Below are 13,995 nucleotides of genomic sequence, written 5' to 3'. Positions count from 1 at the left end.
GATGTCTCCATCGGGTGCGAGAGCAGACTCGTTCGCGTGAAGATTCTGTTGAAAGGAGCGCTGAGGATGAAAAGCTGCGCTGTGGTGGAGGCAGTGCGTGGGTGTGACATGGCCTCACTATGTGTGATGTAGGAAGACACGGCCTGTTGAGATGTTTAAAGTGACGTGGGGTCCAAGGCTGGGTGGTCCCCGCTGACGTCCTACTGGCTAGGTTGGCGTTGTGTGTGTGTTGTTCAATTGCATGGTGTGACATGTTCTAGCGCGGCTTCTCTTAGGTTGTGTTACCGGCTATGTTGGCCTTGTGTGATGTTGACTAACGTTGTGTTATAATACAGTGTGCAATGCTCTAGAAAAGCCCCTCCGTGACTTGTGCTGCGATGGTGTGGAGTTGTATTAACAGGCACCCTGGCACTGTGCTGTGCCGTCATCTCGTTCAGGGTGGTGTTGTACAGTGTGATAGCATGATGTGGTGTAGCGTGGCGTTTCATAGTGTGCATCGGAGGTGTGTGGTGTGATCAGGGTGCGGGATTTTGTGATGAGCCCTAGCGGAATATATAAATGTATTATTAATGTAGTGGTAACTCGATACAGCATGGGGTGCATTATAAAAGTTTTTGATGACGTGTCTGTTTAAGTAGTACACAAAAATGGTGGTGTGGGGCGCAATGGACAGGAGTCTTTTCATTGGGGTCCCTCCACCCCATCCTCTGAGTTAGCGCCAAGCAGATAACTGCAAGCCGGAGGTATTTAAGCGCTTTAATAAACATGTGCTCCAAAACAAGCAGTGTTGATACATGTACACAGCGAAACGTGCGTGTAACTGAAATACACATTTCTTCAGCCCAAAATATGTCTTGAGGGTGGGATGGTTTATGTTAACGGATTTATAGGACCTTTGACTTTGAAGATAACTGTAGCTTCGAAGTGAAGGAGCCATTTTAGAAAGATTAGTCTTTTATTCTGAAATATACATTTTTAATCAGAAAAAAAAACATTTTTTGTCCAGAAGAGACGAGTACAGCTTGGTGGGCGGTTTGATTTTTTTTCATTTAGCCAATAGCTAAAAGGGGCATTCTGTTCTGTGTACCCTGGGGAAGTAAGCTAAGAGAAACAAAGATATTTTTAGCATCCTCTGTTGTGCCTGTTTTTTTTTTCTTGCATGGAGACATTGAGAGCAGTGGTTGACTTTGCGCTAGGAATGTTTGAAAGTACGTCTCTCTAATTATATAAATGCACTGTTTCAATTTATAGGAAAAACCACACAATCTTGGCACACTGTGCCTACAGCTGGGAGCCATTAAACACACCACCTAAATAGCATAGCATTAGCTAGAAGTAAGGCCTCAAATTAAAAGTTGTGTTTATTTTTTTAACTAAACAACTGCTCCCTGTGTATTCCCCTCTTCCCGAGTCACGTTCAGATTCCCCCCCCCTCGGTCATGTGCACACAAAAAGACTCTCTAGATTGAACCAAGGTTTTAAAAAAAAAAGCAGCCAGCAAGCAGAGAACCGAAGTAGCACACAAAAACGTATTTTAATGTCTTTCACATTTTATTTTTCTTAGAAAGGTGGAAATGTTTTTTCACGGTTAGAAAACCTTTTAATTTTTTTTTTTTTACAAAATGGACACCATGCCATCTGCTGTCTTGTCGTATTTACATAATACTTCACAATATTTATTACTGTACAAAATTTACAAATATAATATTTATACACATATACATATATTTATATAAAAATCATTTTGGCAGTTAAAATACATTTTTTTTCGTACAAGGCATCTAGCCCTGTGAATAGTGTAAGAACGTGTCTGGAACGGACAAGAGTTATTGCACACCTTTAGAAAAATATATATTTTTTTGAAAATGGGAGTGTTTTTGGTTCTTTTGGCCAGTCCATCAGACATGTAACATTATAAACATTCACAGAATCTCAAAAACGAGGCAGTTTACCTTACAAACATTGTCATGTGGCAGTTACAATCAGGAATGCACAAATACAGTAAAATCTTCCTTCATCCTATTGTAAAAAACCATAAAATCTAGTTTCTTTGTTTTGCTTGCGAGAAGCGTGTCAGATAAAAGACCACATTCCGGCCACATTTTGTCAAAAGTGAGATGAATGTGCTGAGGTTGTTTTTTTTCAGTTCATACAATGTTCGTTAAGGCTTTTCCAGTTTTGATTCATGTCGATATATGATGACCGGGTAGGCCCAGCCCAGTTTCTTTGCATCTGCTCAGACCAGCGTCTTCCACCAATAACTTGGCGAGCCCTTGTCTCCGCCCCCTCCCCAAAGTAGTACCAGCTACGTCATATTGCAAGAGGGCCTCTAGGGGGCGATCAGTTCTATGTGGCATTGTCCTGAGCCCAACTCTGGGGTCTACATGTGCCTCTTCATGTGCAGGGCCAGGTGGTCCGACCTGGAGAACGCCCGGTCGCAGAGGTGGCACTGGAAGGGCCGGTGGCCCGTGTGCTTGCGGAAGTGGCGGGTGAGCTCATCGGAACGGGCAAACTTCCACCCACAGCCGTCCCAGTTACAGTGGTAGGGTTTCTCACCTGTTGGGAAAAGAAGAAGAAAGTTTGGTTGAGTATGAGGTGCAACACCATCAGATTTTGGATAAAAGTTGACATTTACAAGATCAACTAGGCTACAGAAGGCAAGCATACACCCTTCACTGGGTTGGTAAAGGATTTTTTGGTGGGCTTGGGGGATTTCATCATGATAATCAGAGACTAAACACTTAAAAACTGGTAGCTTTTTCAATCCAATGTGCAAAGCAAGTTACACAACAAAAGACCTGACAGAGTTCTTACAGACTAGTTTGTAGAGGTCAAGGTATTGCTTTAAACGCTATCAAAATATTTGCCCCTTGCCCAGGAAGGAAGGATCTTGGTGAATCCTAGCTCACCATTACATTTATTTCTACGCGACCTCAAGTTAAATGGACCGATGTGGTATACGTTCTATTGGGTGAGTTTCTTCACCTGGAATACTATTGACATCTGATCCCGCCCCAATTTCTCCTAAGTACTGCATTTAAAGAATAAATGATTTCTCGCACTTTGCTGAGTCACTGAGGTCTGGCATGTTCTACTCTGCGGTGGAAGAAGAGGGCCCCAAAGTTTGTATTTACCTGTGTGTGTTCTCAGGTGGGCTTTCAGATGGGAGCTCTTCGTGTAGGTTTTTCCGCAGCCGGTGTAAGTGCAGGTGTGCGTGGCCGTCCTCTTCCTAGGCCAGGCTCTCCGCCCTCTCTTGGGTTTCGCATCTATGAGCTCCAGTGGGGATGAGGGTGGCGTCAGCATGCCCCTTTGTCCTTGGGGTTGGAGGGTGAGGCCCTCCTCGAACATGCCAAAGTGGGGGATGCCCGGGTACTGCAGCTGGGCCTGGTGGTGGAAGGTGGTGCTTTGGTGGTAGTTGGGTGGGTAGGGCACCGTAGGGTGGCACATCATCTGACACTCGCTCATCACCAGGTCATCAGGGCTCAACGGAGGGGTGTCGGCGCCAGCCATCTGCGGAGAGCTGGCCACCCGAGGTTGCTCATAGGCCATCATGCAGGCGGCATTCCCTTCTTGCTTAATCTTGGGGCAGTTCTGGGGCACCATGCCCATGGAAGGCCCATAACTGTCCATGTTGGGCTCTGCCTTGATGTTGTCCATGAAATGTTGGCTCCCAAAGCTTGGAGTGATGAAGAACCTGCCCTGGACGTGGTGGCCATAGCTGGCTTCGTAGTCGGCGCGGATCATTTCGGTCATGAGGCTGCTGGAGGAGTAGGGTGGAGGGCTCCCATGCTCCGGCGAGTGGTAGCATCCGGGGGACGGATTTGTCGGGTAGTAGGGGCAGGGTTCCGGCGAAGAGGAGGAGTAACCATCGCTGGGCGGGCTCTGGTCGAGGTGATCAGGACTCATGGACAAGATAAAATCCAGGACATTGTTCAGGTCTTCGTCCTCCTTCCGGCTGGACAGGAGGGTGTCAGGGCTGGGCATGGCCCCCGCCATAGCGCAGCCACTCTGGGGAGGGTGGATTTCGATATCGCACTTCCACTGCTGAAAGGAGACAAGACACACAGGGGTTAACATCTGGGACAGGCTCATTTATGAAATGCAATGTCATCATTTTTAAAAGCAGTGGAGAAAGTCAATGCACTCCAACACCCATAAAACATTTCAGTTAAAAATGTAGAAATGACAAAACTGTATTGGAACAAAGTCTATGCAAGTGGAAAGGCAATATTCTTGCAAAATCTACTTTTTATCTGATTGTTGCTAAGTATCAAAGTCCACACTCTCACACCAGACGGCAGACAACGTCCAGAAAAAGAGAAACGTGAACAAGAAGACGCATGCGCCGTTGACGCAGCGCTCACCGAAGAGGGTTCGTTAAGACAACTTAACTCTTCACTGTAAGAGCTGCTCTGCTGTTCGCATCTTTAGTCTGAAACTAACGGGACCCCCCACCCTGCGTCACACGAGGGCACCGTTTCCGAATACCCGAAAGCATCAGAGGCTCGGTGCCAACCGGGCACACGTGGGTACATCAATGGGGCAACAGCTTCATGGAATTGTGAAAATTAGCAATTTCAGACTGTGACGCTACGCGCTGTGCAATCCTGCATTGCAAGACATCCGAATTCCGGCTGTCTTGCAAAGCACCGCTCCCCTTCACTAAATAAAGAAAAGATACGAGAAAAAGGAACAGCTGTGCACAGCTGCCCAATGCCAAGGCATGTATTTACTTTAAAATGTGTTTTAGCAGTTGATGAATGCGCATGTACAAGCTAGGCGCTTTATCACCGAAGCCAGTTGCAATACAAGACATGCATGCCTTTCTCCAGTAAGAGTCCCTTTTCTGCCAAATAAAACGGGTTCCGTCTGTGCACATCTGGGGTGCCAGGCACTAGCTGCTAGGCGCTTTATCACCGAAGCCAGTTGCAATGCAAGACATGCATGCCTTTCTCCAGTAAGAGTCCCTTTTCTGCCAAATAAAACGGGTTCTATCTGTGCACATCTGGGGCGCCAGGCACTAGCTGCTGACAATCAGTGCAGACCTCTGAGATGCAAATGCACCCTGCACTCCGATGCTGTGCGCGCGGCCGCACGTTGCACTTCCACACGAGAGAAAGGTGAACTTTAAAAGGGAAACGTGTGAGAAATGAACCGCAGAAAGCTCTGCGCACCAAAGAACTCAACTGCGAGACACGCTTGGACGGAGACACGTGCTGCAAGGAGAAGTCTATGCAAAAACAGTGAACTCCAAGCAGGAGAATCCTGTGCAAAACTGCATTAAAGCAGACTAAACATTCAAATAGTGTTTAACAGCGTGTAAGTGCGCCGTGCGCAGATGCATCGGTGTGCACACACAATACCTACACACACACACGAATGAAACACCTGCTCCGACCCCTGGATCTATTACACAGCTCATATGCAACTAATTACATTTGAGAAAGAAGCAGTGAAATATAACTGCGGACGTGTGCTCTCCACCTGCAAAGGCATAATACAGAACGCGAGACACCTGTGCAGGTGGGCCTTTGCAGAAAGAGCGCAAACAAATAACAGCTACACAGATAATTGCATTAAAAAAGTTTCTCGTAGCTCAGCACCAGCAGATCATGCGTGTCCTCACTCATTGCGCCAGAGCAGGTAGGTAGGTAAAAGAATGAAATAAATCCATAATATCTGTGTTTCAGAGGCTGTGCACAAGTGCATCGCGTGTGCATCGGTATTCGGGCGCGCGCACTGTAGTGCATACAGCTGTCAGCTTGTAGAAATCACTGGCGCGCAAAACACAACGCAGTCAGTTCATACCATGGCTAAAAGATTACTTGCAGCTGCAGGAGATCTAATCTCTGCATTTGCAAAAAAAAAAAAAAAAAAAAAACGAAAATATATATATTTTTGAAGTATTGAAACTTACTTCTTGGAAGCTCTTGTCCCGGGGCGGGCTGGCGAAGGTGGCAAAGGAGGGGAGGGTGGTGTCAGCCATGGTAGCCCAGGCTGGTGAGTGCAGGGATGAGGGTCTCTATAATGCCGTGTGTGTCTCGGGGCTGCTCTGATCGGCCGGCCCAGATCGCTAGCTTATAAGTAATGTCCAGGCGGGCCCGGGCCAATGGTAAGGGCCGCAGGAAACACGTCCAGGATGGAGGCAGACCTCCTAAATATAGCCCCGGTATATAAGGCTGAAGGCAGGCCAGGCAGCAGCTTTCTCCTGTACGAAGCCTGGCCAGGCCTCTTAAAGAGCAGCCAGGCCACGCCCCTCGCGCTGCGAGGCCACGCCCACCAGGCGCTCCCCTCTCATCGCCAAGCTACTAGGCCACGCCTCCTCCCATAATAAACTGAGTGCTCCGGCAAACTGACCACGCCCCTTGTGCAGTTTTAGCCACGCCGCGCCTACCAGATGTCCCACTGCCCTCATAGCTGCTGCGCCACACCCACTACCCGTTTGCGTTAGTAAGGCCACTAAAAGTAACTAGGCCGCGCCCACCGTGCACGCCTCCGATCCGTCTCCCCGGGCAACCCAGGCAACAATAACAATAACACGCTGGAGCGGGGCCTCCGGGGAGCGTCCTGACGTCACAGTGACGCTGCTCAATGGATAGGGAGGGAGGGAGAGGGAGCTCCCCGGGCTCTCCCCGGATCAAGAGCAGGGAGCGCGTGCGGCCCGCGTCCATTGGGGACGCATGCGCAGTGCGCGAGCGCGCGGCTGAGGCCGTTGGCCCAGCGCGCGCGTGCGGATCCTCAGGTGTGCAAGAGGAGTAATGTAGACGATGGGGGCTATTTATTATCCTCACAAAAAAACAGGTATTTTGGAGGTCAAAGACTGACCTTTGACGTTCGTTGAGGGCGATTAATTTAAGACTGTTTGGGGTTCTGTAGGGAGGCATTCTTTAGGACTGAAAGGATTATTTGGGTGTTGTATAATTGCCATTCTAAGGTATTCTAACGGGTGGCATTGTCGTGAGGCAAGTACATTTTACTGTTCCAAATAAGGGACTTTTTGTGAATCAGTATAAGATATTTTGGGGGGCAGCGTCAAGGATAGTATGCAGACACGGTGAGGGACAGTTTTTTGGTAAGACGAACAACATTTGTGGGTGCTGAACCGAGGAAATGTGGGTGTTTACATAAATAATTTTTGATGGCCAAATGAGACATATTTATTTGTTCGAACGAGGGATATTGTAAGTAGCCTCCTAAACAACGGTCATTGCAAGGAAATAAGGTGAATTACGGGGACTAGAGGGACAGTTTTTGGTTCCAAATGATTATATTTTGTAGCTTGATTAAGTAAGTTTCTCCCCTTTGCCCCTGTATATTTTGATTTTATTCTCATTAAAGCATTTAGAAACAAAGGAATTAGCTGCTACATTTGCATCAGACAGTGTGCCTAAGTCTATTTAACTAGTTGGCAGCCTTCAACACAGTGGCCCATAACCTCTTTCCAGATTGCCTGACTCTGGGATTAAAGGACCTTACCAAATGAGGTTCAAATCCTTTCTTGACAATTGCTCCCAAAGGGTAATGTTAAATAACGCTCCTTGCCCTTTCACTTCAGTACACACTGATGTGCCCAAGAGCTACTTATCTAACACATCAATGTCAGACCTGTTCCCTGAATCATCAGGAATTATGCGAGTACACTGATGACAGTCAATACTTTAGCTGTCTAGCTGGGCATCACTTTTTAATAGAAGCTGCTGCCAGACTGTCTTAATAACATAACAACTGGATGGAGTCAGACTAAATCAAAATAATATGGACAAAACTGAGATCCTCTTGTTGCTGTTCTTGGTCATTTCAACATAGCCCTCTCCCTCCTAACCCTCAACCTGATATAAAGTCTCTTAGCTGTAAGTTTAATTCTAAATTAGAATGGACGTCCAGATTTTTGTGGTTGTGTCAAGTTGTTCCTTATTTCTCTGTAAGCTCCGATCCTTCTTTCATGTTCTATCTCTTAATGCCAGAAAATCAATAGATACAGCTCCAATTGGTTTAATTGTTTCTCAGTTTGACTATTGCAACTTTATCTTGGTATCTTTAAACATCATCTAAACCTAATTTGCCCAAGCTTTCATGGCTTCCAAATCAAAAAAGGATTCGCTTTAAATTTCTGTTTCTTGCACACTAAGTTTTTCTTTGACTCTGCCCCTAATTTTTGAAAAACAGATTTAAAATATTCACATACACTCCACCTTCACTCTTCTGAAACAAAACATTAACCCTGGACGTAGGACTACGCTACGCTCGCGTAGTTTGCGTACTTTACACAACTATGAGCTACGCAAATTGCACGTAGCACAGTGCAAAAACGCGTAGCATTGTGGGCATTGTTTGCTTGCTCGCGTTCCTCAACGTCAAGTTGGCGACCACGAGCGAGCAAAATTACATCCTGGCGAGACTTTTTCCTCGTTCGTCAACAGCAACATCAAGTTGCCGATCGTGAGCGTGGAAAATAAACCTCCCGGCGAGATTCTCAACGCGGGGAGGTCAGGTTTTTCATTGCGAGTGGACGCGTATGCTCGCGACCGCTCGCGATGAGAAACTACCAGTCCGCGTTGAGAAAACTGCAGCTCAAGTACAAATCTACTCGAGCGGCAGAAAACGACCGCTTGCACTGTGCAAGATGCCGTTTGCAATGATTGCACAGTGCAGACAAGCATCTGGCACTGTGCAATCAGTGCGAACAGCATTTTCCCTACCGCACTACGCAGTTTGCGTAGTGTGAAGTGCACTTCACGTAGCGTAGCGTACGCAAACTACGCCCAGGGTTACAAAACATCTCTTGGTTGCTCCATTTATAAAATGTTTTTCCGGTGGCAAATGTTTCACTTTTCTGGCTAGCAAGAACTGAAATAAACTTCCCACTGAACTGAAATTAATACTTTCTCACCTCTCTTTCAAAACAAAATGTAAAACCTATCCTTTTTCGCTATAGTCTTCCGTTCATCTTCTCTTGTCTGACGCTCCAGCACTGGGAGAACCCCCGCCCCCCCTATCATCATTCCCTACCAGCTGCTACTGCCCTTGGGTGGACGTCATGCTTAACAAATAATCTTTAATATAACATAACAGTTTGCAATTGACTTGATGTATCAGGACGCGATGTACAGTGTTCTGAAATCTGAGCACTATTCAAGACAAAGCATAACTATATAACCAAATCTCATGAGGTTTAGAGGTCTGAGTAGACAAAAGATTCCTGAAACTATTAGTACAACATAGGAACTCCTGTTACTAGAATAAAACAATATCATTTTCAAAGGCCTAAGGCAACATGAGTGGTCCCATTTAACAATATGTTAAGAAGCTCCTGGGAATCGAGACATGTCCAGCATACCAGCTCAACCATATGCATCCCATCCACAGAATACCCCTTATTTTTAATGCAGGTGTAGTTGTGGCTTGCTGCTGATGCCCAAGGAAATGTCTACCTCCTGTTGTGGTCACCATAGAAATTCCCTTTCTTTGAATTTTATTCTGGCTTCCTACAAAGATCACAATATTCAACAGCGACAGTATGCCAAACCAAGCCATTGGTACCGATGTTTCTGTCATAGCCTAAACTATTTCAACACCATAGGCTATAAACCAGAGTCTGTGCTCTGAATTGTAGGTTAAAGTAACCGAACAAGCAGTGTTTTTTTACACCCAGCTATAAAGCATATGCTATGTAGATATCAGCATATGTTTTGCTGAGTCTGGGAGATCAGTCTGCCCTGCAGTACATTTTTAAATGTATACATGCACAGCAGTTTCCCGCAGCCGGCCCTGTACACACTTTTCGGTGTCTATGCCGGCACTAGCCTGCAGCACTTTTGCCAGTCATCTTGCATGGCAATTTGCCAGTGTGCTGAAGGCATGCGCTGATTCTTACGCTGCCTGAGTGCAAAATGTTGCTGTTCCCTTCTGATGAATGCCGTGGCACTCGAAACAATGGTACAGAAGAGCAGAGGAGAACCCTGGCAGGTGGCACAGCTGTATAGCTGAAGAAGAGATTCTATTCTATGAAACACTTGTATAGTGCATGGCTACTCGTAGGCATCCCAGAATCCTCAGAAGTATTTTTTGCTTTTTGTTTTCTCTATTGAAGGGAGGGCTCTGGCCAAGCTGTTAAGATTTTGTTTGTATGTAACAATGGATGGTCAGCAGGTGGGGGTGGTGCAGCTTCATTATGCGTCTATGCTTATGCACTTTTATGTGGTGGCTGAAGCCCTGGGCAAATGGTGGCCATAATGAGGCCCCTGACATTTGATGGCTGGCACACCTTGAGATATTTCATGCATTGTAGGCATCATGGTTGTCTTGGCATACAGTGGGCATTTTAGTCATTATGGTGGTACCAGCAAAAAGTTACCTTGAGGCGTATTGTGCATAAGGTGGGTCTTCTTGGTATATTGTGTTTTGGTTCTAGTCACTATGGGACTGTCATTTAAATATTTTGTGCATCCTGTTTCAAAGCGTTATGCTTCCTACCCCTGGCATACGACGGTCACAGTGACTTCTAGTAGATATCCTTGAATAAGATAAGCATCCCTGAGATTTGGTAATACCACTGGGATATAATGCCGATACCTTGCAGGGCAATTTGATCAGTGCCACTGGAATCATGCAGCAGGGGAGCACCAAATTATGCCGCAAGAAAAGTGGCACATTTTTAGGTAGCATTACTTCATTACTTTGCATCTTTTACACACTGTAATACTGTCTGAGCAAAGATTTCACCTTGTTAGTACAAGTTTAAAGCCAAATATAGAAATATGACCAATTCACCTTTGCAAAGCACCATTTACTAAACATGATGGCATGTCGCACAGTTTTAGTAACTTTTGATCTATTTGAGCTAGAAACTATTGTTTTGTGTTGAAACCTGCAGATTATGTAGCATATGATGGATTAGGTGACAAATGCAGCAAATCTATAACTATTTGTAAAAAGCTGCGACCAAAGAATCACATAATTCCAGTAGCTATGATTATGATAAATGGCCATGTGATGTCAATTCTGTTCACGTGTACCTGGGATAGTAGTTTCCTTGTGGATTTTATGAAAATTGTAACATAGTGGTTTGAAGAATGAAAAGTTTTTTTTGTTGTTATTACGACCTTTTTCTTTGGGGGCTTGGGTGTGTATTCAATTTATTCCACCAGAATAACAAGCTGGTGTGTGCATTTTCAAAAAAAGTTATTGGTGTCTAGCAAAAGTGTTTTACTACAGAATGTTTAATGCTTATATATGTTAGTGTAATTCTGACAGAATTGCGGGGTACGTTTGGCTTATGCTATTTAATTACTGTATGGTTGAGAACTGACTAATTTGAGGGATAGCTCAGCTATTTTTTAACTGAGAGTGTGAGATCCGTGTAGCTTTTAAATTGCCTTCCACGTCTATTGCCACTCATTATGTAAGAGCAAAAATTACTTGAAATGACAGGATGGGAAGTGAAAGAAGGTGGAGGAAAGACCTGAAGAAACATGCTGTATCTTCTCATAAGAATGGTAGTAAGCTGTGTCACATTACATGCCCACGTTATTTGAAGGGCCCGTGAAAGCGATAGGTTACTGAACAATGCTCACATAAATTGGACTGAAGAATTCATTGGACACCATCTTAGTAAGATTTATTGGGGTACGCCGGGAATGGTCCTCCCCCATAGACTGGGGAAGATGAAACCTTTTTGGCAGTTAAAGTTTTTAATATTTCATCATTGCACTTTTAGAACTGACTGTAGAAACTATTATTTTTGTCTATGTGTGTGAAATTTGTTCTGAAAAATGTACAATATACCAACTTTTTTCAAAATGACCTTAGGGTGAACCCTTTTTCCTTCAAATCCACCTGACATCTAGATGAATTGTTTCCAAATAACAGAACATACATGCTCATTGTTTTTCTCAAGTCCACAAGCCCCTAACCATCTCCGACCTGCTGTCCTTGAAAATCCTGGACGACAAGAAGCCAGGAGCCATCCCTTGAGGAGGCTGCTGTGGGGATCTTCAGATCTGAGAAGGTGGCAGCTAGAGGCTTGCTTTCTATTAAAGGGTTCGTCCCAGTCCTTCGGCTGGCCAGAACTTTCTTGGTTTTCCATCTGCTCACCCCTAATGTCTTGTGTATGTGTATCACTAGGTTTTTTTTATATAGCGCTTTGTAGGCTGTTTGCAAGTGCTCCTACTTTCTTTGTTTTTTCTAGCAGTAAAGCACATTCAAGCTCTGGGCCATGGAATAATTATAAATAGCATTATTTGGCCACATGAAGGAACAGAGATCATAACACTGGTCCTTAGGTAAGTAAAGACGGTTTTCTTTTTCAGAATTTCCCCACTTACTTCCGATAATGCCCTCCGGAGGTCTGACAACCTGCCTCACCTGCTCTCCTTGTTACCCTGTGCCAGACGGCTTCTCACGGGGATACCGGTCCTGTCCCCCGGCCTCCCAGCTTGGAATGCCCCCTTTCTTGCTGGGCCCGCCATCTGAAGCCAATGAGCTCTTCATTGACGCATTTGCTTGTGTGCATTTCTTTTATCAGACCATCTCTCAATCGCCCCCAGTAGGAAACCCCTGCGGGCTACCGACTTGCAGTAAAAAGCGCAGCCTTCGTGTTTGAGTGACACTGTGCAGAGCGTGCTAGTATAAAGCTGTTAAAGTGGGTTAGTATTTGGGTTCAAGCTATGGAAGGACAGGTGAAACATGAGTCCTGTATATCCTTCTGAACTGCCAGCCCCCCCCCCCCCCCCCCCCCCCGAGTTATCGAAAAGGTGCCTTCCCAGCAGCACTGAATGACGAGGCACGCTGGCATCCGGAGAAGTTAGGGATTTCCTGTCAGCCGAGTGAGGCATGGAGGCATGCGGCTTTTACAAAGCATGCCTTATCTCACTCCTGTGTTGGCGAAAGTATAATGTAGCAGCCGCACTACTGCTCTGAGACCCTGGAGATGGAGGAGGAGGAGGCAAGAGGGGCTCCGTGTTTGGGTCTTGCCTACCAGACAGCACAAGCTGGCTGCTTTTAAAAGACCTATTGTGAACTGACAGTGGACTTACGTCCTGTCCATTGCTTTCAATTCGTTGTTTCATTTGTTGTTTCTTATTTGATATTTTTCCTTCGACTTCTTGTGTCTGTGCTTTCCATGGAGGTTTGTTCTTTACGATCCTTTTGATCCGCAGACTTTTATCCTTCCACTACTCACGTTTAGCAAACTACCATCTTCTTTTTCATTCAGCGCTTCATTATAGTATATGTGTTCTAGTTCTCTCCCTCATATGCTGCTTCCTTCCTCAAACACCGCCCCCTGCCCTGTATTACTTTCAAAATTCCCAGCTTGTCTGTAAAATCTGAAGAGTAGATTTTAGGGCTGTTTTTGTTTTATCACCTGCATTCCACAAATTGCATGAAAGCTCAAGCTTTGGCACACACATTCTTTTTATGGCACTGGGTAACAGGCACTCACTCAGCTGTTGTATGAGGCAGAGGGTATACTTAGCTTAACTATTCTCATAGAGACCCATAAATCTGCTTCATGAGCTGCTGCAGAGAACCAAATGGTTGAATTTTGTAGAAAGTAAATTGGAGATTGGCATGATTATTCTTTTTCATTCTGACACTTCCTTACTCTTTTTATTTTCTGTTCAGCGTTTACTGAGTGAAAAGTATTGGGAAGAAAATGCCCTTTATAAAGATTGCAAACCTTGAATTTAATATACAGCTATGTGATACTGTAAGATATGTATTTTCTTTTCCTCAAGTTTTCATACGTGTTTTCTCTTTTTCTTTTTTTAACAATACTTTGCAGACAAACAATGGCAAAACCATCAGCTCGGCCCTTGCATTATAAATGTGAAACCTCTTGGCTTTGCAAGTGTATGTTTAGGTCTAGTGTGAGCCTAGACCTTTTGATTTTAGTGCAATTTATTAAATAATATCCTTACTTAAATGTGGGTTCAGAAAACCCTTTGTATTCTTTAGTCTATTATTGTGTCAATCACATTTTTCTACCACCCACTA

General features: G+C 45.0%; 1 protein-coding gene across 1 annotated transcript; it reads right to left on the bottom strand.

The window, feature by feature from the left end:
* Positions 1–1,532: 1,532 nt before the first annotated feature.
* KLF2 (KLF transcription factor 2) lies at positions 1,533–6,210 on the bottom strand. The gene is made up of 3 exons (XM_085637681.1): positions 5,918–6,210; positions 3,135–4,044; positions 1,533–2,556 (listed from the first exon to the last, which is right to left on the bottom strand). The coding sequence occupies exons 1-3, from the start codon at positions 5,984–5,986 to the stop codon at positions 2,381–2,383; spliced, it is 1,155 nt and encodes a 384-aa protein (XP_085493807.1). The 5' UTR covers positions 5,987–6,210; the 3' UTR covers positions 1,533–2,380.
* Positions 6,211–13,995: the final 7,785 nt, after the last annotated feature.

This window comes from Triturus cristatus, chromosome 12 (assembly GCF_964204655.1).
Source record: "Triturus cristatus chromosome 12, aTriCri1.1, whole genome shotgun sequence".
NCBI classification, from domain to species: Eukaryota; Metazoa; Chordata; class Amphibia; order Caudata; family Salamandridae; genus Triturus; species Triturus cristatus.
Note: the sequence above shows the minus strand (reverse complement) of the source record. Positions and strands in the feature narration are given on the sequence as shown.